General features: G+C 34.0%; 1 protein-coding gene, 1 long non-coding RNA gene and 1 pseudogene across 2 annotated transcripts in view; 2 read left to right on the forward strand and 1 right to left on the reverse strand.

The window, feature by feature from the left end:
* The window catches only part of LOC146938275 (uncharacterized), a 53,897-nt gene extending 45,806 nt beyond the window's left edge, over window positions 1-8,091 (forward strand). The window contains exon 3 of the long non-coding RNA XR_015031250.1: window positions 7,490-8,091. This is a non-coding gene — a long non-coding RNA (uncharacterized LOC146938275). The remainder of the gene's footprint in view (window positions 1-7,489) is intronic.
* A 1,848-nt stretch (window positions 8,092-9,939) lies between these two features.
* On the reverse strand, window positions 9,940-11,240 carry LOC146938278 (putative polyamine transporter At3g19553 pseudogene; annotated as a pseudogene).
* A 4,851-nt stretch (window positions 11,241-16,091) lies between these two features.
* Window positions 16,092-17,512, forward strand: LOC146938279 (uncharacterized). The gene is made up of 2 exons (XM_085752252.1): window positions 16,092-16,367; window positions 17,077-17,512. The coding sequence occupies exons 1-2, from the start codon at window positions 16,275-16,277 to the stop codon at window positions 17,290-17,292; spliced, it is 309 nt and encodes a 102-aa protein (XP_085608378.1). The 5' UTR covers window positions 16,092-16,274; the 3' UTR covers window positions 17,293-17,512.
* The last annotated feature ends 10,221 nt before the right edge of the window (window positions 17,513-27,733 follow it).

The raw sequence follows: 27,733 nt of genomic DNA on the forward strand, positions 1-27,733 counted from the left end.
CAACTAGTAATCAGAGCGTGAATGAATTGTTTGCTGGCTTGCAAGCTGATCCGGAGGCCACTGATGAAGATGAGCAGTGATGGACTTGGAGTCCAATTTTATTTTTCAGCTTTATGTATTTTGTTCCTTTTATTTTGATGTACTTTTTATTCCGTTTGAACATTATGTTGGTGCGTCGTTGTTTAACTTTATTGCCCCCGTTTGTGATGCTTTCCTGGGTTTATTATTAATGAATCTGTTTGTTTGTGGAAATTTATCAGTCTCATAACAGTGCTATACCAATGATATGCCAAAGAGTTCAAGGAGGATGATGCCTAATTAATTCAAAGGGAAGTGTACGGCAAAGGAAATAGGTAGCCACAACTCCCAGATATCTCAACTTGTAAGGTCCATAGCCAAATTTTTATTTTTCCAATTTTACATATATGAGTGTTCCATGCAACTGCTGTTTCTAGAACTTGCGATATTTCTCTATTTGTTGATTGGTCTTGTTTTGTACACACTAAGGCAAAGTGCTTGGTACCTAGAGCCTTTTTGAACCTACCTTGATTTATACATTATTTATCCTTTGTAAAGCCAATTTGAGCCATTAGGTATAGATCACTTTTGTTCGGTGACGAGACATATTACAAACCTAGAAGACCTTAGGAATGAATGTCCCAATTATTTGTTTGAAGTAAGCTCTTTAGGTTATGTGAAATGTTCAAGTTTGGGGTTGCTTCTGGAATTAGCAACTTACTAAGTTTGGGGTGGGGGTACTAGAGAAAAGAAATGGAAAATTTTTATATTTTATCTCTTGAAAAGCACTTGAAAATGTGCAGAAAAAAAAAATGAAAAGAAAAGAATCTTGTATATGAGACCAACAATGCTTATATGTCTCAAAAGAATAAAAGTTCTCTAGTACTCTTCTATGTTCAATTTGAAAGGAAGGATTGGTTTTCTGTGATGTTACCAAAGATACCCAAGTAGTATGAGCTTAACTTCATTATTTATAACACTACTTCCCAAATTATATCCACCTTTCACCTAAGCCCCGTTATAACCCTGAAAGACCTTAAAAGTGTGTACTTGACTCTGACTTTGATTGACAGTTTAGAAATTTTTCAAGCTTATGGTAATACAGCAGACTTGCATGATGATTGTGTGACCCTATTCAAACAATTGCGTGGAGTTGTGGATTTGGAGGTATGAGCTAGGCATCCGGTACATCATTACACCGGAAAGGAGTGAACTTTTTAAGCATATCATTGGTTGGTAAGTTGTTATCTCACTGTGATTTTTCCATTTGCAAATTTGATTCCTTGAGGACAAGGAATGGTTTAAGTTTGGGGTTGTGATGACGGTGCATCAACATTAGTTTTTAGTCGCATTTATGCCTTTATTATAGCATTTAGAGAGTCAACTGCAATGAATTCATGGTGAAATCAAGCCAAAACAGGAACAAGAGCTCAAGAGAAGAAATTTCAAGAAACCAAGGAAAAATTGCCTAATAACCAAGCATCGTGCCACATTGGTGACTTTCGTGGCACGTTGAAGGAAGCGTGGGACAAAGGATTCAGCTCTGGAAATTTCGTGGCACGAAGCAATATGCAACGTGCCACGATGGTTGATTTTGTCTGCTGCCACGTAGGATTAATGAAGCATCGTGCCACGACCAGACCGTATCGTGGCACGATGATGGGCTTTTTCTAAAACCCTAATTTCTTTCTATAAATATCCAGCTGCTAGCAAGGGTTTTGGTACGGATTATTATTGCGATTTTGAGCACTAAGGACGACATGAGACCAAGGAACGAGCCCTGAATCTCATACCAACACCCCGTTGGTTAGATTTATGTATGTTTTCTCTTGTTATTTCTTATGATTGTTTAGCTATGAGTAGCTAAACCTTTAGTTTGGTTAAGCCATGATGAAACTCTTGTAATATATGATTTTGTAGTTGAACTCTCTCTATAATCAATGCTATTCAGTTTTTATTCAGAATTACTTGTATTTATTGCTTTTCATGATTATTGTTTTGTATGACTACTAGCCCTAGCTTCTTGCAATCACATGAATTGATCTTAGGAATTGAATGACTACTAGCCCTAGCTTTTAATCCTGAAATAGTAATTTTGTTTAACTCAACACTAGGAGCCTAGAGATAGGAAATTGAGGGTTATGATACATGAATTAACGTTCCAATATTGCTTCCGCGGTTATTCAATCATGTTAAGAGATTAATAGGGTTATAACTTAGGAAATGGTTTTGAGTCAAGAGATTGATCAAAACCACTTAGTTAATTTATCGTAAAAACTGAGTAGTAATTGAGAGTAGAGAGAGGTAGACCTTTCATATAGAGCAATAGTGGATTCACCGGCTTAATCATTCATCTTAATATAATTTTCTTTCGAACTCTTTCTACTTTAATCAAATCTGATTAAAACCAAACTTTACTGCCTAGGGCAACCAATTACGAACTTTAAACATCCTAACGTATAACGAGCTTGCTGGAATTGAAATTAACACAGTCCTTGTGGATCGATATTTTTACTACTTCGATAGTTTTTGGTACACTTACCAGATATCTATCAACACTGATTGTGGCAAAATCAACAAAGTTTTCGGTTGATGGGAACAATATCAAACCATAAACAAGGAGGGCTATCATGTTGTTAAATGATGACAGTCAGTCATTCACTATTTTTAGAGTCCTTTTAATTAAGTTTTTATTCTAGTGCTATTAGTTTAATACTTAGTTTAGAGTCATTTTAAATAAATTGTCGTTATTAATTTATTGAGTCTACTAGTGTTCTATTAGTCAATTAGTGTGCCCCTTGAAGGACGAAAATAAGCAGGCATGTCATACCTTTATTGGCCAACCAAGGAAAACAAAAGTGTGATAATAATTGAAAGAGTGGTGAATGAAAAGAATTCAAGTATTTGCATAATTGGGCTTTATTATGTGACCCGAAAGAAGAAAGAAACAGGAGCTAGGCAACCTGAAAAAGAAAATATAAAAAGGAACACGCACACAAAGGATGGGAGGGATTCACGCTTTGGATTTTTGGATCACGGTTTTTGGAAAAGGAGCCGCACGCATCACGAGAGAAGGGAGAAGCACATGGAAATATAGAGTAACAACACCGACTGAATAAAATTGAGGAGCAACGTCAATACGACGGAATTTTATCGGTTTAATTTCTTTACTCTGTTGTTTATTTCTTTTATCATGTGTAGCTAATTTCCTGTGATTAGGTCAAGAGATGATTCTGTACTACCTCATGTGATGTAACCTGAAACTCTTACGTTTATGAATTTCAATCTAGTTTATTCAGCATATTTTATTCTTAATGCTTTTATGATCCTGACCAGATATAATTGATCTAAGAGAATATATGACTACTGACACTAGCGTGTATCTCGGAAATATGTATGTTGTTCTTTCTAACGGACAACCTAGGGATATAGCGTTGTTAGATAGTGACAATTGAATTAACGCACTAAATAGCCTTTGATGATTATAGGTTCACCTAAGGAATTAGGGAATTATGATTAGACGAGAGGACTTAGGATCAAGGGATTGAACTAAGTTAATTTGTTAATTCGTCGTTGATTTTGTGAAATTTGTAGGCTTAAGAAATAGGTTACTAATGGGTGATGTATAGATGAATCGATTGACCTAGTCATCTCTTTTAAACATTCCAAACACCAATTTTATTTTTCAGTTATTTATTTATCATTGCAACCAAAACCAACTTGCCTAAGGCAACCCCCTTATTTACTTACATCTTAAATATTAATGAAATTGCCAAGTAGAGATTAGAACAGTCCTCGTGGATACGAATTAAATTATTACTTCGATATTAATTAGTACACTTGCTAATTTTCTATCATTAAAGGACTTCATAACTCAGAACGCGGAAAACTCACGTGCCTTTTTCTCTAGATAACTTCGGAGGAAACCGAGAGTGTTCCCTCTAGTCTTCACATTGCTAGCAAATCCGAAAACTTCAAAGTTTAGAGCTTCAACAATTTTTTCAACTTTTATAGGATGGCCAATTTCCACATATGGACCCTTGCCTTTCGGAGGAATGCCCGCAATCCTTTCAAACTCTTCAAAGCGTGGTTGCTAGTTGGAAGTCTTGAAATTGGAAACACATCACTATACAGTGGTGAACAAGAGGTCAAGGATGCCACCATACTTCAAGACAAAAGCACCCTTTGGAATTGTTGTTAACTCGACGCTCAAATCTCTAAGACTTTCCAAATCTACGAGATCAACTTTCAATGACAGAGTTATTCTTTTCTCGGAGCCCATGTTCAATTTGTTATACACTTGTAACACAATTTTTGCCTTTGCAATTCCATGAAACAAAATTGTATATTAAGAAAATGATTTTATATATGTTGTGTGGGAAACAAAACTTAAAGGGAAGGCTCCCTATGAGGGCTTAGTTCTATGTGCTTTCTATATCAGGGTTCTCACCAAGGATAGTTATAAGGTTTTCTTGTGTGTTAGGAGCACATGAGTCATGGAGGCATCTAGAAATTTTGGCATAATAATGGGTTAACCATTATACGACAACCTTTCACGAGTGTGTCTCTTCTAGGCGGGGTTTGTACCAACCAAACCGAGATGTCTACCTCGAAAGCCAATACAGATACCAAAATTTGAAGAGGTTCTAATATGAATGTCCTTAGAGTTAGAGGTCCAATTCGAAATTTCGCCATAATAACGGGCTAGCCATTTATATGGAAGACCTTTCAACGAAGAGGATCATCTCTAAGCGAGGTCTTCATATTGACTAAATGAGATGTCTATCTCGAAAGCTAATACTATGCAAACCACCATCCTAAACCTAGGTTTTTAAAGCTTGGATGTAGAGCTCCACTCAAAAGTGTTTTGAACAGCACAACCCCAATTCAATAGCACAATAATATAAAGGCGCAAAAATAAATAAAGCGCAATTAAAATAAAGCAAATAAGATAAAAGATAAACACACATGGAAGGTGATGACATGTCATCTTACGTTATTCTTAGCATGTTTTTCAGTCTATTTTAGTAGGTTTTACCATCAAAGCAGTGGAATATTAGATCAATTGCCTATGATTTCTAGACTTTTGAAATGTTTTCTATATTTGAATTTGTAATTCTATTCTTCCCAAAACATAGCAATTTTAGGGTGATCTTGAAGTAATTCACGAAGAAATCAAGCAAATCAGGCCAAACAAGACATCCGAAGATTTATATGGACCTTGGGAAGATGAAGAATGAAGATTCAACAGGCCTCATAAGACTTTACAGAGGGAGGAATTTTGTTCCCAAGTTCTAAGACATCTTACAACGAAGAAAACACCTCAATAGACGAAGAAAACATGAGAAAATGCATTGAAGCGCCCAACACACAATTTCTTATGAAAAAAGTCACTTTTCGTGACTTTTTTGCCCCTTGAAGCCCATGTTTTAAGCCCAAGTTAGGTGGAAACTTTCCCTATAAATATTGCCTTCCTCATTCACAATTTCTTGTTTAGAACTGAAGTAGTTCAAGAGGAAGGCGATTCTAGGAGCAAGGAGGAGTTCTATCTTCTCATATTTTTTCTAGGGTATGTGTTTATCATTTTGTATTTTGTCTTAGTTATCATGTGTGACTAGATATTTATAGGCTAGGGTTCTAAGATGAACCTCTATTTGCTTTGTTGGATAATTATTTATTATTAATGTCATTTATTTTAATATATTTTCTGTTCACTAGTAAGTTTCATTAGGATTTATTTATTTCGGCAAAGTGCAACCCTAGATTAGGTACTTAGGTCGTGACAGGTCTTAATATTGCTATTACTATCTGGATGTTTATATCTTGATATTTATATCCTTATACTAATAACTACATGTCTAGGAAGTAAATGGACTCCATCTCTACTCATAACAAAATTCTAGAAACTCAAATTTTCCAAGTTGCTCAACAAGTAGCTTCTTCCTCTAGATCCTCCGGAGTATTTCCGGGACAACCTGGACCAAATCCAAAATGTCAAATGAACGTTATCACCCTTAGGAATGATAAACAACTAGAGGAATACAAGGGGAATGGTGAGACCAATGAGAGTGGAAAAAAGAGTGAGGAACCACAAAGTGGAAAGGTTGGGGGAGAAAGTGAAAAACCTAGTACACCACCATCATACAAGCCAAAAATATCATTTCCACGAAGATTTGCCCGGTCAAAACTAGATTAGTAATTTAGGAAGTTTGTTGAATTGTTGAAAAAATTCTACATAAACATTTCGTTCGCAAAAGCTCTGTCTCAAATGTCATCCTATACAAAAAATTTGAAAGAAATTTTATCAAAGAAAAGATCCTTGGATTTTTTCTATCATTGAAATTTGAAATTAATTACTATAATCAATTTTTAGAATAATTCTCCCTAACTGTGAACTATTATATCATACCCAAACAAATACTCAATACTCACAGAAATCAAAATCTATATATATTCCATTGCTCATTTAATTTATGGTAAGAAAATTTGAATCGCTATTCATAATAGCTTATGAGACAAAATGACATACTATCAAGTTACAACTTACAACCACTTCTACAATCACTTCATATATAAAAAAAAATAAAAAATAAAAAAACTTACAATCATTTCTACAACATGGCATAAGGAATCATATTTTAACTTCTAATTTGTGGATCTTCAGCAAATCACACTTGAAGAAGCTACACTTGTCAATGATCCTGCATAACCTGCACTTCATCAATATCTATAATCAACACAAAATGAACAATATATATAAAAGCAGAAATGCACTCAAATCACTCATCTCATTGTTAACCAGCATTATTCATTAATGAAGTTATCTTCAACAATAGCGGGTGCACCAAAGCTATTACCAACATCAACAAAAGTTGGAAGTCCACCAGTTGTCAAGCCCTCTCAATAAGCTAGTAAAATAATCATATAAGTCAGTGAGAAAGAATTGTTACCAACAAGATCAATGATGTGTGGTTCAATGACTTGATGATATGTTACTCCGAGCGGGAGACATTCAAGTCACTTGATGATGTTGATATTATTCGAACATTCACCACAAAGAGATCTTAGAAAGGGCATTTACCTCCTAATTTTATTTAGCACACTATTGACAAATTATGTTTCATCTCTCTTATTTCAATACTTTTGTTGACAAAATGACGAACCTCTTTTATTTCGATTTATAACTATTTATATATTATGTCACATATGAATTTACGGTTAAAATTTTACCCATACTATACAAAATTCATGGCTCCGCCACTGGCAATAAACATATACTTCAGCTTCAAATGTTTTTAATACAAGTTTGGGCAAGAAGCGAGATACTTTTCAAAAGTATTTAGTGTATCTCATCTTTAAATATTTTGATTCAATTCAATTATTATCTCATGGATGTCAAATATGGTCATTTTATCTTATCTTAGTTTAGTGATAATAAGCTAGACACTGATACTGTAGACAAAAATTCCAGATGCATCGTACATATGAGACCTGCTAAGATGCTTGATAAGGTAACAGTTACTGAAAGTGATGCAGTTGTCTATTAAGTGAAGATGCTTGATATTTTCAGCAGAGTTCATGTTGGAATTAATTCAGCAAATAATTGTCAGAACCATGATGTGGTGTATGATGGTAATGGATCTTGGATTTTTTCTACCAGCTGAAACTAACAATTTCACAAGCTAGTTGTATAATATGAGGAACTGTATTGTAAGTTCTGAATAGTTAAACTAGTAGACTAAGAGTTGTTAAATTGATATGCGGTTAATCAAATATTGCAGTTTGTTTTATCTTAATTTACAAAATTAAATAGAGTAGGTGTTTTAGAAATCTAATATTGCAGTTTGTTTTTCAACTATATTCTCAGAATCTTTGTACTTTTTGTGTTTTAATAAAGGAATATTACTACTCTTTTTAAAAGTCATAGATAAGATAAAAGTATAGAAAATAAAATTTGTATTGATAATGATAATGTTGATTACATTAAGGTACAATAAGACATATATGTCAGTGAGAACAACTGATTAATGTAACTAATTTTTTCTTGTAAAAAAAAGGGTAACTAATTTTATTTTTTTTTCAAATGAGGGGAGTGTAACTAAATTTTACATCTAACACTTTCAATAAGAACATTTTAGTCAAACAAATTGTTTTATCATATATAGTAAGCTAATATAATTACTGAATTTTCAAAATTGATATACAAATTTAAAGGGCTAATAATAATGAGAAAAAAATAGATTAAAGCTACATGATAATTGACGTGCTACTAGGGATGGCAATTGGACCCAGACCCGATGGGCACCCGCAAAAAATACCAGCTATGGGTAGGGTAAAACCCCACTTTCATGATCAGTCCGGGCTTGGGTATAGGTAATTACCCGCAAATTTGAATGGGTATGGGCACTGTACTACCCAGCCCCGCAACCCGCATATATGTATTTATATAATATGATAAATAATTTATTTATTTTTTGTGTACAATTAATTATTAATTTAACTATTTAAGTCTAACCCTAAACCTAAAACAGCTTAATAAAAACTTTAGTAACAATTTATTATGACTTTAACGTATGACTTTTTAACGTATAATTGATGTAAGGTATCTATTTTTTTTCTTTCTAGTGATTTTTTGGATGTTTTTTTTATTTGGCTAAATACCAAGATTCGTACTCTTTTATGAGTTGGTTGAAATTTTTTGGATCATAGTTTTATTTCAATTGGGGTATTTTTTTTATTGTCTTTTCAAGGTTAAAGCGCAGGTAATGGATACGGGTGTATGGGGAAGGGCACTAAAGTTGTTACCCACGAAGGTACGGGGTAGGGGCATTTTTTACAAACGCTGATATGGGGATGGGTACTATACCCTGTCCATTGGATACCCATCCCTACGTGCTACTTTGTTTCAGGCAAAAGAAGAAAAAGACAAGACTATATCCAAGGTGTTTAATTATTGATCGATCCATATTGAATTAGTTGGAGGGAGGAGTAGGAAAAGCAAGGGTTTATAATGAAAGCACATATTGATTTTTCTCAAAAGAACATATGAATATATTTATGCTGTTGCATTCTCATGTGCAAAATAATTTATTCTTCTTTATTGGACCCGTACTTGCAAGGTCTATATAGCAGTCCATTACATTATATATTCAAAACATTTTCATGTGAATTGGCAGGTTAATTTCAATATATATTTTTCTAGACAATAATATTTCATATCGATTAGCAGCTTCCAATACGTACGTACGTATTGATTCATGGGAAGATCAAACATGTTCATGCATCTCTGGTAATATATAGTATCTTTAATTTCTATAATAATGCAGTAACACAATTGTGAGTGAATGAATGAAACTTACTACTATAATATTGGATGCAGGAGAACGGCTAAGGGAGCGGAGAGTCCTACCGGGCTCGGCAGATACTTAGGAAGAGAAGTTGGGTCGAAGCAGACAGTATTGGAGTCATCGTCATCGTCATATTCAAGTTGCTGGGTTCCACATCCAAGGACTGGAATTTACTTCCCTGTTGGCCATGAATGGGTAATGAAGGATGTTCCTGACGGCGCTGCCATCTTTTCCGAGACCTGTTACTTCAGAAACTAATAATGTTCACAAATTCATGATATTGCAATATATGCATGCATTAAAATTGAACTAATGTAATGTCATATGTATACACCTCCATCATCACCAGAAAATAAATACACTACTATTACTATATCATATATGCAGTGCTTTCACCCCCAACATCAACCACCGCCATCTAATATCTAATAAAAATGTCCTTTGCTACCAAGGTAAGATGAAACCAGCTAAGTGAGGTATCAAATTGAACAAATTAAATCAAGGAGGAGATTTTATGTTTGCAATTTTTGTTAGGACATCGTATGGAAACCAAAGTATTCGTTTATTATGGTTGTCAGGTATATAAACCAAAGTATGGAAACATTGCCTTCCAAATGTTTACAAGAATAAGTAACAAAGCAGGAGGCAAACAAAGCATAGCGGCCCCATATGTTTACAACGGAACTCTGCAAGGTCTGCAAAGATTTGGCTTCATCAATCTCAAAGTTATAAAAGCTGCAAACTCAAGAAGCATTGCTATAGCATATAAGAAATTGAGGAACTCCAGTGTTTGCTGAAAGCTCATCCATGACAAGAAGATAACTCCATACTTAGACCTAGAAAGTATATAGTACCACCATCAATGTTAGGTCGTTGTTACCTTTTTGTTCAAGCAATTAATATCAAATCTGAAATTATTCATCTACCACTCACTTAAGACTGAATGGTAGGTACTGCAGACACTACAAATTCCAAAACAGATAACCTTGTTGCTTATATACAAATCTAATTAAAAGAAAGATACTATATACAGGAGGGTATCATCATAGTGGAATTTAGTTTGATATTTACTTGGAAAAGAGAGAGAAAAAAATGAGACATGGCACAACACAGTAGTGACCTTGATGAGAATACACCAGGAAGCAAACCCATTTTGCTCATTCCAAGAAGTTGAAAAGCATCACTGCTCATTTCTGCTTCAAACAATCCAAGGTTAGACATGGCAGCCGCGGCTTGAATCCACAGTTTAAGACAAAAACCACTAACCAACATCCTGACTTTTGCAATATAACCACTCAAGGCACCTGTCCCTGCTAGCAACGGAATCAAATACGAACAGATCACCAAAACCAATCCTCCAAGAAGTGCTTCCGGGAACATTTTACCGGATGCTCAACCTGTCCAGCAAGAGTACTAACGAGCATTATCCCATTAATTCAAATTCCAAAACATATTATTAAAGTAACCACACCAATTCACCCTTGGTCTAATTCTCGGAAGAGAAAGAACCACGATAACTAGTGAAAAAATGGCTAAAATAACAGCAGAGAAACCAACAATGTGAAAACTGAAGACCTCTATAATTCAAGTAAGCGAAAACGTAATCCCGAAAAGAACAGGGATTCGAGCGGTTAAAAATAGGAAAATAATGTTTCAAGTAATCAAGAAACAAAACAGGATAAAGAGCATTGTCCAAAACACCACTAAAGAGCGTTGTGACGGAAAACAGTGGCAAAAGGCCGATTAAGGATAGAAGAGGACCGCCACCAGACCGGCTCTAACAGAATCTTCAACTCTGAATGGACCGCCGGAGACTTCGTAGAAGATTGAAGCAATAAGAGGTAATAAGGTCAGTTTTGGCAGCAGCAGAATCATCAACTTACTTCAGCCATCAACTGTTGAAGTAGTGATTGCTAGTTATACATAAACTAGTTATACATAAATGTATTTTGTTATAATGACATAATTTATAATAGAGCACTTGATTAAAGATAGACCCAGAAAAACCTATAACAAGTAACACGTCAAACCAGTACCTTAAAATTTTAAAACAAAATTAAATTTATTTAAGCAAAGTCTTGTGAGGCTCAACATACTTCCACTGATAATTAAAATGAGTGGAAAAATTGGATGGTTTTACAAGATAACTCAAAGGTGGCGACTAAGGATGTTTGTGATGTAGGAAAGGCGATTAGGGTGAAGTTTAAGTGGGACAGTGCAAACATGTTTAGCGACATAAAGAAAGTAAATTAAACATTCATCGGACATAAAAGAGGACTTAAGAGAGGATTTGATGCACTTTTTTCATGAGTTTCATCGGAATGGTAAGTTAACAAGGGATTAAATAGTACTTTATTTTTTTTTTTTTAAGGAGGATTAAATAGTACTTTTATAGCTATGATTCCAAAAGTGGAGAGTCCACAGCGGCTGTCTGATTTTAGGTTTATTTCACTGGTTGAGTTGTTTATATGAAATCCTAGAAAAAGTGTTTGCGAACAAGTTGAGAAAAATTATTGTGAGTGTTATTTCTGATACTCAATCATCCTTTGTTCATGGTAGACAGGTTCTAGATGGGATTCTCATTACGAATGAGTTGGTGGATGACGTGCGTAAATTAAAAAATGAATTATTGTTTTTTAAAGTGGACGTACATACGATTCGGTGGATTGAAAGTATCTTGAAGATGAATTCTCCAACGTTGTGGGGCAAGTGGATATTAGAATATGTAACTACAGATACGGTGTCACTTCTATTCAATGGTGGCCCAACTGATGAGTTTAAGATGGAATGGAAAGGGGGTTATGTCAAGGTGATCCTCTGTCACCTTTTCTTTTCTTATTGGCCGCAGAAGGCTTAAATGTCATGATGAACGCAATAGTGAAAGAGGGTTTGTTCACTGGATACAGGGTGGGGGGGCACAATGATGTTGTTACATTCCATTCACATTCTGCAAATGATACTTTGATGGCGGGAGTTAAAGTTGGGCCGATGTTAGATCCTTGAAGGACGTTCTTATTCTGTTTGAAGCAATATATGAGTTGAAGTTTAATTTTCATAAAAGTATATTGGTTGGGGTCATAGTCACAGAATTCGCACTGTAGCTGGAGAACCGCGAACCAGTTCGCGGTACTTTTACGAACCGGTTCGTCAAAATTCGTTTAGAATTCTTCGAGAACCAAGTACCCAGCGAACCAAGACAAAAAAGACTGGAAAAAGAGAAAAAAATTGAACTAATTAACAAAGAGTCTAGGACAGCGACATCAGCCATAGAAAGCTGACAAATCACTGGTCCCACCCATTAAAAAGGTATGGGAAGCTCTCTGTTACTCAATGAAATTGAAAGTAGGAAGATGCTTTATTTATAATATAGCTTTCCCTTCAATGTTTGTGGAGTAACCGATGTGGGACTAGTTCAAGTAAAATATATCTCCATGTTTTCATATCAGTGAGGTTCAACTAGTATGCCACTAAATTTTTGCAAAATTTTTATTATTTCTATTGATAGTATTAATATTTTCATTCTCTTTTTATATTTTTAATTAGTTTTTTATTATCTATAATGTATTGATTATTATATTTAAAGTGCCACGAACCCAAGCGTACCGACTATGTATACCCCCCACGTACCGAATTCTTTTAAGAGTTGCGAACCGCGAACCCGAACCCGTACCACGTACCGAAGCGAATTGCGAACTGTGTGACTATGTGTTGTGCTACCAGGATCAAATATTCATCAATGATATCTTCTATGCGAAAAGTTGCTTCCCTAAGTTGCTTCACCCATATTTTGACTCCTTCACTGGTGTTGTCTCCTTCAGCTCCTGCTGCTCTTTTATCAGCGTCCTTCAGGAAAGCTTGAATGCTTTCCAGTTCAGCTTTAATGTATGCAAATTCCTTGTGAGTGCCTCTCAACCATAGTCACACAGTTCGCAATTCGCTTCGGTACGTGGTACGGGTTCGGGTACGCGGTTCGCAACTCTTAAAAGAATTTGGTACGTGGGGGGTATACATAGTCGGTACGCTTGGGTTCGTGGCACTTTAAATATAATAATCAATACATTATAGATAATAAAACACTAATTAAAAATATAAAAAGAGAATGAAAATATTAATACTATCAATAGAAATAATAAAAATTTTGCAAAAATTTAGTGGCATACTAGTTGAACCTCACTGATATGAAAACATGGAGATATATTTTACTTGAACTAGTCCCACATCGGTTACTCCACAAACATTGAAGGGAAAGCTATATTATAAATAAAGCATCTTCCTACTTTCAATTTCATTGAGTAACAGAGAGCTTCCCATACCTTTTTAATGGGTGGGACCAGTAATTTGTCAGCTTTCTATGGCTGATGTCGCTGTCCTAGACTCTTTGTTAATTAGTTCAATTTTTTTCTCTTTTTCCAGTCTTTTTAAGTCTTGGTTCGCTGGGTACTTGGTTCTCGAAGAATTCTAAACGAATTTTGACGAACCGGTTCGTAAAAGTACCGCGAACCGGTTTGCACGAACCGGTTCGCAGTTCGCGAATTCTGTGACTATGGTTGGGGTTAATGTAGCCAATTCTTAGTTGAATGAGACGTCCTTGGTTATGAATTGCAAACATGAGCCTACCCATTGGCAGTGATTCAAAATAATTAAACGTTTGGTTGCCTTTAATTTTGATTAAGTTAAAAGTAGTTTGTGGGGTTGGAAGAGTTGTAACCTTTCATTGTAGAGTATGATGGTGGGTTTGGGGTTAGGATGACACATGATTTTTTAATCTTGCTTTGTTTATAAAGTGGTGGTTGTGGGTGTGGAAGAGAGAGAGATAGAGTTTATGGTACCGATTGTTTATTTATTGTTATGGTGTAGGGAAATAGAGCAAGAAGGGGATATGTTTGGTTGCAGAATGTTAATAAAGGGCAAGATGGGGATATGTTTGGTGGCAGAATATTATTAAAGATTAAAGAGAGTGTTGGTGTGGGAGTGCGGAGTTGGTTAATGGTAATATCATGCATCTGTTGGAAGATATGTCCTCTACCTTGTTCTGGAAAGACCTTCGGTTGGAAGAAATTCTGTTATGTGATAGATTCGATAGTTTATATGATTTAACATATAATAAAACAACGACGATGGCTGATTTGCATTCTTTGGGTCGGGGAATGAATAGTGTGACGTGGAAGTGGTGTAGGTGTATGTTTGCCTATGAGGAATAGCAATTAGGGGAACTTAGTGAGCTTGTAACCTATATTGTTTTACAGGAGGCTAAGGATGATAGGTGGGTTTGACAACGTCATTCGTCCAAATGATACTCAGTGAGTAGCAAGTACAACTACTTGATTTCTACGGACGGTAATGCTACTTTTGATAACAGTAACAATGTTTGGTTAAAATTGGTTCCGCTTAAAGTCTTTTTGGTTCCGCTTTGCGTCTACTTCTTAACCGTATTCTGACTAAAGACAACTTGCTTAAGAAATGGGCTATTAATGACAATGATTGTCTTTGCTTAAGAAGGTGTGAGGTGAATGAAGATAGAGATAATTTGTTTGTCAGATGTGATTTTTTTGGCTGGTTATGGTCTTTGGTGGCAAATTGATTAGTCTATGAAATAGTATGTCACATAATTCTTCATGAATATCATATGTAATTTGGTGTTTTAGGTGGTTTTTCAAAAAGGAAGTGTCTTTCATTGAATATTGTTTGCCTTTCTACATGTAGGATCATTTGAAAAGAATGCAATTGTTGTATTTTTCGACATAAAGAGGAAAATTTACAAACTTAAAGTGGAAAGACTAAGTTTTAGTCATATCGGTGGTTGAAATCAAAATACGTTTCGTTTGATTTCGATTACCTTGTTTGTTTGTTGTCTCTTAGCTAGCTAATTTTCTTTTCCTTTATGTTATAACAAGATTCATATTATGTACTCCCTCCGTTTCAAAATGAGTGTCGCTTTAGCTAATTGCACACATGTTAAGGAATGGAATAATGTTGTCCAAAGATATGATACTTTTACTAAAATAGACTCGCTAGTTATTGGTGCATTTGTCATCATTATAAATTAAAGTACAAAATGATATTTTGGAAGTTGTGTGGATAATAATAATTAAGGGTATTATTGGGAAAAAGTAATTAATAGTACATTGAAAAGTGAGAATGACATTCATTTTGAAACAAATTATTTTTGCTAAAGCGGCACTCATTTTGGAACGGAGGGAGTAGTATCTTTTTGTAATCTTTTCGGGCACGAGTTGTACCGAAAAGGTTATCGTTAGTACTATCATTTTGGCTTGTTAAAAAATAAAATGAAATGATATTTGAACAATAATTTTTTGACAACTTTTGTGACAATTTATTCTCATACTCACATTATGTTTTTACTTTCTCTCAATTGTTTTGATTTTTGTGTCATTACTTCATTTTCTCTATAAATTAAAGTTGTCTCATAGGTTGTTATTGAAATAGTTGTTCAAATAACACAACTCAAAAAAAAATTATGTAAAAGTCGATTTTGTCAACAAAGAAAAATGTAAAAGTCAATAAAAATTTTCAAAGGATGTAATACTCGATAAATATAAGTCTTAATTATCCCTTTAAAAAAAAAGTCTTAATTATCTCTTATTTGTATCTATCTACTTTAACAACAAGTCTTCCATCTATTTTGGGTGTGTTGGCCAAACAATCTTTCATTTGTACTTATCTTAGCCAATAGATATATTTGTGTAGACACTAACACTATCACATAGGGTGCAGAGTGTGCAAAGTTGTCCGTTTAGGTTGCATGAAGTGTTCCACTTCAACAACACCACGTGTACATCACTAGCTTCCACCTATAGACACATCCCCATTCTCCCAACTTCAATATTTTTTCTCTCTCTCTTTATCAAAATCCTCCTCATAGAGAGAGAGAGAGAGAGTAACCATACTATGGCTGGTGCCCAATTCCTCACTCTTCTTCACTCATCTTCAAGATCTTCTTTGCTCAGACCCTCTAGACCATTCTTCTACAACTCTATCAAGGTACCATTTAATTTTTATCCCTTGATGTTTTTAATTAAATTGTATAATATTTTTTTCTTTCAATTAATTGGTGTTACAAAAACTATATAAAATTGTTTAATTTAATTTTAATTTTTTTTTGAAAGTAAGAATGATCCTAGTAGGAGATTGAATTGAAGAAAGAAAATGTTGAATTTTAAATTTTAGTTTGTACTTTGGTTGAAATTAAAGAGTTAGATTTGTTGGTTGTGTTTAAAGAAGAAGCTTAATTTTATTGCATGTAGAATTAATGAAGAATTGTTCTGCATGATCCTGTTTTGTGAAGTGGAAAAATTAAAGGTTGAAAAGTGGATCAAAAGATTCAAAAATCAAAACCCATCAAGAAAGTAAAGATTTTTCATTTTGAACCCAAATTTAACATCTTTACTCAAATGGGTTTGCTTAAAAATTGTCAAATTGATCAAAAAGTTTGATTTTTAGTTTTATGATTTTGTGACTTTGAAACTGTTTATTGTACTATGAAGCATGAACACTCCTTGGATTAAGCGTGTCGGACACGACACCGACACTTGTAATTACACTGTATTACGTGATTTTTTTTCAAATTATTAACTGTGTCGGTGTGCCAGTGTGTCGTGTCCGTATCCGTGCTTGATAGTTATTTACACTTTACAATGAACATGAATTATCAAATCATTTATTAATTATTGAACATGCTTTAATTTGATAGAATTATGGACAAGAAGTGAAGGAAAAAGAGAGTCATTTGAGAAAAGAGAGAGCACCATCTACAGCTGAAGAATTTCAGAGAGTGGCAGAAGAGAAAACCAATGGAACACAAAAAGTGAAAAGTCAAACAGTTGATAAAGCAATTGATGCTGCTGAAGAAGCTACAAAGGGAAATTCAAGGATTGAAAATGTTAAGAACAAGTACAAGGAGCATTAATCTTAGGAACTTGTTATGCTAACTTCAATTCTGAGATTGTTGTTTTGTAAGTTAGAATAAGGGATGTCTTGTGTTTTTCCAAAAAGTTTGTGTAATTGTTAGTGTTTTTGCAACAGAATGAGACTAGAACAGTTGAATTTCTTTGCAAGTATTATGAATTTATGAGTTTAATGGTTCATATGTGTGAAACAATAAGAATTTCTTGGTTTGTATTGTTGAACTTAATCTCCATTTTTTTTATTTAGATGGGGACTTCATGAATCATTAGGCTTTTACCAACTCATCTGTCTATTTTAATTTTTAAAATCAAAAGGACATTCTTGGTGGAAGTCTTTTCTTCTTTGAGTGTCATGATACCACATGAGAATGTATCATGCTCTAAATGAAGCACGGATACTCATTGGATTAGTTATGTCCCGAATACTCATTGGATTAGTTGTGACCCGATGTTGGACACACGTCGGTGTTTGACACTTATAATTATAGTAAATTTATCATTTTTATCTAATTATTGGGTTGGTGTCTGTTTTGTGTCTGTGTCTGCATTTCATAGATCCACGTGAGAATAGGTTCTATTTTTTTAAGATAAAGGATCATTTAGAGAATATATTTCTCTGACAAATGTTATTTTATACATATGGATCAAGAAGCAAATTGATAACCTTATACTTAAGGGACCCAATGCATTATTAATTTGGTTTGTTATGTGTGTTGTACTATCCCTTGTTGGCATAAAGCAACCAAATACACCAACGGAAATTATGCTTGCATTTAATACTAGTTCTCTCATTTTTGTATTTTTTGCAACTTTTGTGATCAACCTCAAGGTTGGATTGATTGAGCGTAAATAGTAGACTTCTTTTTTCTTCATAAATTGTGTCCCTATATTTGTCTCATTCAATCATTTTACACATAATAAAATAAGATGGTAAATGGATGAAAGGAAATGGTGGCTTTATTGAATCATGTTAATTATTGATGTATTTTTGTTAGTAAATGTAAAATGAAAAATAATATCTTGAGCGAAAGGTATATAATATTAACTAGAGGGTACAATTCAAAGTTACATTGAAAATTAAAAGTGATTATTTTTTTAGACAAATTTCTTTTTTTCAAATGCGATATTAACAACCGAATAATTAGTCCTTTTTTTTTTTTTTAAGGAAGGAATCGAATAAGGGCCCGTTTGTTACGGATTAAAATAAAAGTGATTTTGATATAAAATAATTTAGAGATTATATTTTAGAGATTATATGAAAAATAGAATCTATTTTGCGTTTGTTTACTGTAATAAAAATCATTTTTTTAAACAAATAATCTAGTTTGTTTGGATACAACTATATAAAAAGGATTTTTTGTTACAAAATCAGTTCAATCTTTTAAATTATATTTTCTCTCTCCTCTAAAAAAAATCTATTTTATTTTAAGCTGCTCCTAACAGCTTCTCATTTGAAGCTGTTTTTAGATTATTTTTAGATTCTGATTTTTTTAAAAATCTATAACAAACGGATGCAAAACTCTTAAAAGTGATTATTTGTTTAAAAAAAGTGATTTTTTTTCTTAAAAAAGCTATAACAAACGGGCTCTAATTAGTCCTTGAAATGTTAATTCAGTCGCAAGAACTCACTCTTACAATATATTTTTTTTTAATAAACCTTATAATATCAATTTGGGATGGTTTTTTTTTTAGCAATTTGGGATGAGTTTTAAACCTTCAATATCACACTTTAAGTAATAATATTTCTCCTTGATATTTGTATAATCGTTTAATGACAATTTTTGAACAAATTTCTCTCATTCGGTCATTATGTTTTTACTTTCTTTTTTAAGGAACATTATGCTTTTACTATATTTGTTTCTTTTCCGCTTTATTATTTTTAACTAATTAAAAAATATTCTAGAATTATCATAAAATAGTTATACAAATATCGTTATTATTAATATAAAAAAATAGAGAATAAACAAAAAGACATGTTTTTGCCTTAAATGGTTCCTCAATTTGAGTTTATCTTCCTATCCAAATTTGACTTTATTGTATAGCGGATATTCATAGGTGGAGCGAGTCTGTGGCCATTGAAGGCATGAATTAATTTCCATTTTTCTCTCGTTACAATTTTGTAGTGTCAGCAGTTTAGAAATGTGTGATTTTTTTTGTCAGCAATTGGTGTCAAAGTTATTTTCTTCTTATCTGTTATACGTGAAAAAAAATAAAAAAATCAACTAGTCATGATTAGAGAAATTCATTCTTAATATGAATAAGTGGAGAATCTGAATTTAAACCTCGGCTCCCGCATACATTATGTGATGTTTTTATCAATTGAGATATATTCACAAAGACAAATATTCTCCTTTTATATGCTCGTAAAACATATTTTAACAAATGAATTAAATTGATTATCTCGTCATACTGATAGTGTAGTGGTTTACACTATTACGATCTTCGATCACTATCATAAATAAGTATTACTTTTTTAACTTTATTAAATAAATTAAATATTTGATTTATATTATAGATCAGATGCATTAATTATTCAATTATTATTAAAAAAAAACAATTTTTTTATAATAGAGATCGGAGGGAGTAGGATACAGTGTAGGCTCGATCCTACGACAAGCCCCCTTCCTCCTCATATTTGTGTATTGGTTGAACCTTACATGTGATAGTACAACACAACACACCTAACATAACCAACAAAACAAATAAGGGAAATACTAATGAATGTTTGTGGGACACTCTTCAAAGACTTTAAATGATAACTTTTATGAAATTTTGTGAATCAATGTATTGAAAATCAAAATATTTGACTTTCTTAAAGAATAATTTCTTATTTTAAAATCTTTAAAAAAAATGCTTCGGAGACATACATTAACAAAACCCACCAAATAATATAGTGTGATCGACATGAATACCCTACAAGTGATAGTACATAGCACAAAACCAAAATTTATCCCGTTTCTTCTCAAGAATCAATTATTTAGAAATTTTGTGTTCCTTTTTATTTTTCGTATTCAAAGTATATAAACTATGAAAAATGATATTTATACAATCATTTTACGATAACTCTCTCAAACGTGTATTGTGTTTTTACTCTCTTTACTTCTTTATATTGTTTTTGTATCAAAAGAAGAAAAAGAAAATTGTTCAAAAAATTGTTCTATAGCATCCACATTGGTGAAGTCTTCACCATTTAAGACTGGGTACCTAATAGGTACCCCCAATGTGATTTTTTTTTAGGGTCTTCTAGGACCCAGGGTCTCACTTAAGACCTCAATGCTTAAGTGGATCCCACATAACTTTTTCTTAAAATAATCATTGTCATTGTGTCGTAAATAAATAGTTATTGGTGGGAGCCATATAGACCTTTTGTTAGAGGATCTTCATTGGAGTGGTTGAGTACCTATTAGATACTATTATTAAAAAATTATAAAATAAGTGATGTGTCCATGTAAAACCCATTTAAGACCTCAAAATTAAGAATCTCCATTGTGGATGCTCTTAGAGATGATTTCTACTTGAACATTTGGTCATTGAAGGCTTGAAGCAAACTTCTATTTTCATCTTTAGAATTTCATAAAAGTAGCTAGCTAGCTATACGTCTATTTTTTAAAAATATGAAAGAGAATTTCTACTTTAATTTGTGGTTATCAAAGGATTGAAGCAATTTATAATTTTATCTAGTTAGAATTTCGTAAAGGTAGCAAGTTAGATCACAAATATGTCTTTTATTGTGAAAGAAGTTGCACATGGACCCTCCATTGATGCTATGTTAATTCTTATCCAATTCCTTTGTGGTTGGAGGTTAGCATCCACTTTGAAGTTGATTCAAAAGACAGCTACTAGGTCCACATGACATATTCAATACCACAAAAAATAATTCAGTGGGCCAATAAACTTATTTGATTGATAAAACGAATCATGTAATTCACACTTTATTTTTGTATACATGTGATCATCCATAATAGGAAACGCTTTTTGAAAAGCTATCATATGTGAGTTGGTGCGTGTTTAGTTGTACGTCGAAAAGAATTGATTTTGATAGAAATTGATTATATAGAATTGATTTTGATTGAAAGTAATTTGAACTAAAAGTAGTTTATGTTTGGATACATTCATATAAAAGTGAGTTGAAGCATAAATATATGTGTGAAAATCAATTCTAAAATCAAAAGCTACAAAACTTATCTTCGAGTAGAATCAATTCTAAAGGCATAATCAATTCTACTCGACGGCAACTAAATATGTCAGAATCAATTCTACCATTCAGAATCGATTCTGGTCACTCTAGAAGTAAAACCAAACATACACTTGGTTAGTTTCATTAAAAAAAATAAAAAAAAAAGAGTGAGTTATTTAGCTCTATGGCAACACGACTGAGAGTCTATATGAAAACAAACAATTCTAACATCAAATCTATAAGAAGTTACTTTTATTAAATATTTCTAAACCTAAATTATTATTTTTAACTCATTTTTAATTACAATTAATTTTAAAAAATATAGTTATTGAAAATTATTTTTTATGGTCGTAGAATTAAATTGTGTCAAATTCGAGTTTGTACCACAACTCCTTTTGCTTAGATGGGATCGACTCGTAAACTCAACTAGTAAAATAATATCAGTTTATCTAAAATTAAAATTATGTTAAAATGGTTATACACATGACATATATAGACTAATATGATATTAAATAGTTTAATAAATCTAAATATTAACTTAATTATAAAACACAAATATACTTAATCACTAAAATAAAGCGTCATGATTAACCTTGTATCAAAATGAAGTGTCCAAGACTTGCGACCTTGTCAGCATCGAAGCCTCGCTGACGTTAGGGTTTCACTGTTTAAGATTACTATGTTTGGTTCATTTCTCTCGTTCAATCACTTGAGGTAATGTGTTTGAAAAGAGTCGTTTGGTTATTGAAAGCAGTACACTTTCACGCGTTAAATGAGCTTATGGATCAGGAAAAAAGAAGATTTGAGCTCAACAAAACAGTTTTTTTAAAAGTAAAATTGCAAACTCGCTTAAAATCAAAAGAGTTTATTTAATTTCACCGATTTTAGTCCAAATCAAATCGCTCAAACTCGGTTCAAGCTCCAATTTCACTAAAAATGAGTTTGCCACCAAATTAATAATAGAGTTTATGAGTTAATACTAGAGTTTCAGAACACTAATTAACACATTCAAAGAGTTCTCGGGTTTCTTTTTCTCCTTGTTATTAACTACCTTGACTAATTCCTAATTTATGCCATATGACATGAATATGTTGTGATTTGTTTGGTTTTGGAGGTTTGACCGTGTAGAGTGAATTGTTCTTCTGGAAAATGTGGAGAAAATGCTTCACTAAATTACAATGAGAAAAATTGACATGCACCGTCATATTAAAGCTCACATGCAACTGTCAATATAATTTAATTTTAAAGTTTTTGTTTAAAAAGTCAAAGCTATACTAACATCAAACAATCCATATTGAAAGGATCATAGAAGTGTTGAACTCCGAATATTTTATTTATTCATCTTTAAAAAGTGAATTTTTAGTTATAAATTACTAAAAAAATAAAATATATTTATGTGTGTCCTACCACTTTATATCAATCTCATGTATTTCATAAAAAAAGTTAGTTAATACTTCATGATAAAAAAAAATGAATGAGTTGTTGTGAGACCGAAGGACCGAAACAGTGCTTATCAACTGCAGCCAAAACAATACCCCTCTTATCGTAACTTAGGGAATACAGTATTAATCTCGTTCTTATCCAACCAAGTATCCTGTTGCATTCAGATGGACCACAAATTTAATGCAAAGTCAAAATCAATCAAAGAACTTGCAATTTGTTGGCATATCTATAATCTATAATATATTTTAAAGGAGAAAATTTAATTGCATTATTATATATGGGCGTTTTTGTGTTTTTTCTTTCTTTCTTTTTTAACAAAAGGGGTGTATGCGGTGTTATCTACTCATAGTATGTTATTCTAATAGTTTATTTCATTTTAATCATTTTTTATGAATAAAATTTAAGGTGAGATGGTGGTGTTTCAGTCCAAAAAGAAAAAATATGTTTGGGCTTAAAATCCACTTAGAACAAAACAACCAGCATTGCAGGTGTATACTCAGTTGACGTCGGCGAAGCATTGGGACTTCATCATGCTCTGCAATGCACGAGTGATATGCAACTTGATAGCATTGATTTTGAAGTAGATTTCTGTTGGAACACTAGTTAAAGTCTAGTGAAAAAATTGGAAAGAAAGAAAACACTATGAGAAACTAGTGTGTGGGTATGTGACTTAAAAATGTCCCACATTGGAGAGTCACCCCAACTAGTAAGTGTTTATATAAGGGTGGGGTGACCTCCAAGGGTGTGCCCTTGGGGTACCCATTTTTGTGAATGGGTGAACGCTTACAAAATACATATATCACACGCGCGACGACGCCGCCGTCCGACCGGCCGGGCTTGGGTCGTGGGTTGGAAAATTGATATATAATTTTTTGTCACTTGAAAATGTTAAATTAATTAATTAATTTTTCATTATACGAAAGCGTTCGCGTAACAAATTCTATAAAAGGAGAGCTCCCCCCACTCAGTCTTCACACCAAAATCTCACAGTTGATGCTTCCTGTGTGATTTTCTCTCTTCTCCCTTCGATTTTAAAGTATGTAAGTTAGACAAATCTCTGTATGGTCTAAAACAAGCCCCTAAGCAATGGCATGAAAAGTTTGACAACTTAATGATTTCGAATGAGTTCAAAGTGAATGAAAGTGACAAATGTATCTACTACAAGTATGATAAAAACATTTGCACTATCATATGTCTATATGTAGACGATCTACTCATATTTGGGTCAAACATTCCTGCCATAAATTCTGTGAAATCACTGTTGAGTAACAACTTTGATATGAAGGACCTAGGAGAAGCTGATGTAATTCTTGGCATCAAGATTACTAGATCAGATAAAGGAATTTCCTTGGATCAGTCTCATTATGTTGAGAAGATATTAAGGAAATACAACTACATTGATTGTAAACCTGCAAGCACACCTTATGATCCAAGTGTAAAACTTTTTAAGAACACTGGAGATGGTGTTAGACAAACTGAATATGCGAGCATCATTGGCAGTCTCAGATATGCCACTGATTGTACTAGACCCGACATTGCCTATGTCGTGGGACTCTTATGCAGATTTACAAGTAGGCCAAGCAAGGAGCATTGGCATGCTATTGAGAGAGTCATGAGATACCTGAAAGGGACTATGACATTAGGACTGCATTATCAAAAATATCCTGCTGTACTTGAAGGGTACAGTGATGCAGATTGGAACACCTTGTCGGATGATTCCAAAGCGACCAGCGGCTATATATTTAGCATAGCTGGAGGAGCTGTTTCTTGGAAGTCTAAGAAGCAGACCATTCTGGCTCAGTCCACAATGGAATCTGAGATGATAGCACTAGCTACTGCTAGTGAAGAAGCAAGTTGGCTAAGATCCTTGCTAGCTGAAATCCCTTTATGGGAGAAACTGTTACCAGCTGTGTTAATTCATTGTGATAGTACCGCGGCTATTGCAAAGATTAAGAATCGTTATTACAATGGTAAGAGACGACAGATAAGGCGAAAACACAGCACGATTAGAGAATGTATCTCTAATGGAGCGGTTAGAGTTGATTTTGTACGTACGAATGAAAACTTAGCTGATCCTTTGACGAAATGACTTAATAGAGAGAAAGTCCGAGAAACATCCAGTAGGATGGGACTAATGTCTATAGCCCACTAAATGATGGTAACCCGACCTATATGACTGGAGATCCCAAGATTTAGGTTCAATGGGTAAAAACAAGTCATGAAGTGGTAGAACATGCTATGAGAGAAAGAATATAGAAAGCATGATCCTGCAGCGAAAGAAGGATGAGTTAATAGTAACTCTTAATGAGATCTATACTCTAATTGAGTGGGGTACACAGCTACATGAGTACCCTTGATAGACTCACCTATACGAATGTGGAACTTAGGCCGGTCCTATGGAATTTTGAGGCAGAATTTCTAGAGCATTCGTTAAAACCGGGATACACGTGCAGGGCCTTAAAACGCACGGGCTTTTAGAATACACCTATGAAAAGGTTTGTGTGTGGATTCTATGTCTGAGATAGAGTTCAATGCTGTAAGCAACTCTTGTTAAATCAGAATACCTTCCACTATGCAAAGGTTCGAGTTGTTAACAACACCTTTGTATATTAGCAAATCTTATGGAAACGTTTTACGTTATTTCTCGAAACCATTTTGAAGTCAAGTGGGGGATTGTTGGAACACTAGTTAAAGTCTAGTGAAAAAATTGGAAAGAAAGAAAACACTATGAGAAACTAGTGTGTGGGTATGTGACTTAAAAATGTCCCACATTGGAGAGTCACCCCAACTAGTAAGTGTTTATACAAGGGTGGGGTGACCTCCAAGGGTGTGCCCTTGGGGTACCCATTTTTGTGAACGGGTGAACGCTTACAAAATACATATATCACACGCGAGACGACGACGCTGCCGTCCGTCCGACCGGCCGGGCCGGGCTTGGGCTTGGGTCGTGGGTCGTGGGTTGGAAAATTGATATATATTTTTTTGTCACTTGAAAATGTTAAATTAATTAATTAATTTTTCATTATACGAAAGCGTTCGCGTAACAAATTGATGTGTTACACTTCGACCCGATCCAAACCAGTATCCAGAAACTTCCGGATATTTCCAATTAAGAAAACGCGTTTGCTTTGCTTAAGGATTAAGCAAACTTAATCCCCAAGTCACGCGTAAAACGCGTTTGCTTAAGGATTAAGCAAACTTAATCCCCAAGTAATTCTCGCGAACTCTGCCTATAAAAGGAGAGCTCCCCCCACTCATTCTTCACACCAAAATCTCACAGTTGATGCTTCCTTTGCGATTTTCTCTCTTCTCCCTTCGATTTTAAAGTATGTAAGTTAGACAAATCTATGTATGGTCTAAAACAAGCCCCTAAGCAATGGCATGAAAAGTTTGACAACTTAATGATTTCGAATGAGTTCAAAGTGAATGAAAGTGACAAATGTATCTACTACAAGTATGATAAAAACATTTGCACTATCATATGTCTATATGTAGACGATCTACTCATATTTGGGTCAAACATTCCTGCCATAAATTCTGTGAAATCACTGTTGAGTAACAACTTTGATATGAAGGACCTAGGAGAAGCTGATGTAATTCTTGGCATCAAGATTACTAGATCAGATAAAGGAATTTCCTTGGATCAGTCTCATTATGTTGAGAAGATATTAAGGAAATACAACTACATTGATTGTAAACCTGCAAGCACACCTTATGATCCAAGTGTAAAACTTTTTAAGAACACTGGAGATGGTGTTAGACAAACTGAATATGCGAGCATCATTGGCAGTCTCAGATATGCCACTGATTGTACTAGACCCGACATTGCCTATGTCGTGGGACTCTTATGCAGATTTACAAGTAGGCCAAGCAAGGAGCATTGGCATGCTATTGAGAGAGTCATGAGATACCTGAAAGGGACTATGACATTAGGACTGCATTATCAAAAATATCCTGCTGTACTTGAAGGGTACAGTGATGCAGATTGGAACACCTTGTCGGATGATTCCAAAGCGACCAGCGGCTATATATTTAGCATAGCTGGAGGAGCTGTTTCTTGGAAGTCTAAGAAGCAGACCATTCTGGCTCAGTCCACAATGGAATCTGAGATGATAGCACTAGCTACTGCTAGTGAAGAAGCAAGTTGGCTAAGATCCTTGCTAGCTGAAATCCCTTTATGGGAGAAACTGTTACCAGCTGTGTTAATTCATTGTGATAGTACCGCGGCTATTGCAAAGATTAAGAATCGTTATTACAATGGTAAGAGACGACAGATAAGGCGAAAACACAGCACGATTAGTGAATGTATCTCTAATGGAGCGGTTAGAGTTGATTTTGTACGTACGAATGAAAACTTAGCTGATCCTTTGACGAAAGGACTTAATAGAGAGAAAGTCCGAGAAACATCCAGTAGGATGGGACTAATGTCTATAGCCCACTAAATGATGGTAACCCGACCTATATGACTGGAGATCCCAAGATTTAGGTTCAATGGGTAAAAACAAGTCATGAAGTGGTAGAACATGCTATGAGAGAAAGAATATAGAAAGCATGATCCTGCAGCGAAAGAAGGATGAGTTAATAGTAACTCTTAATGAGATCTATACTCTAATTGAGTGGGGTACACAGCTACATGAGTACCCTTGATAGACTCACCTATACGAATGTGGAACTTAGGCCGGTCCTATGGAATTTTGAGGCAGAATTTCTAGAGCATTCGTTAAAACCGGGATACACGTGCAGGGCCTTAAAACGCACGGGCTTTTAGAATACACCTATGAAAAGGTTTGTGTGTGGATTCTATGTCTGAGATAGAGTTCAAT

This window comes from Medicago sativa, chromosome 3 (assembly GCF_051527215.1).
Source record: "Medicago sativa cultivar Bolivia chromosome 3, Bolivia_mono, whole genome shotgun sequence".
NCBI classification, from domain to species: Eukaryota; Viridiplantae; Streptophyta; class Magnoliopsida; order Fabales; family Fabaceae; genus Medicago; species Medicago sativa.

Excerpts from the sequence above, each read along its gene's own strand:
- LOC146938279 (XM_085752252.1), top strand. The coding sequence starts at position 16,275 with ATGGCTGGTGCCCAATTCCTCACTCTTCTTCACTCATCTTCAAGATCT. Across the intron at positions 16,368-17,076 it reads TCTTCTACAACTCTATCAAG|AATTATGGACAAGAAGTGAA; the intron begins GTACCATTTAAT and ends TTAATTTGATAG.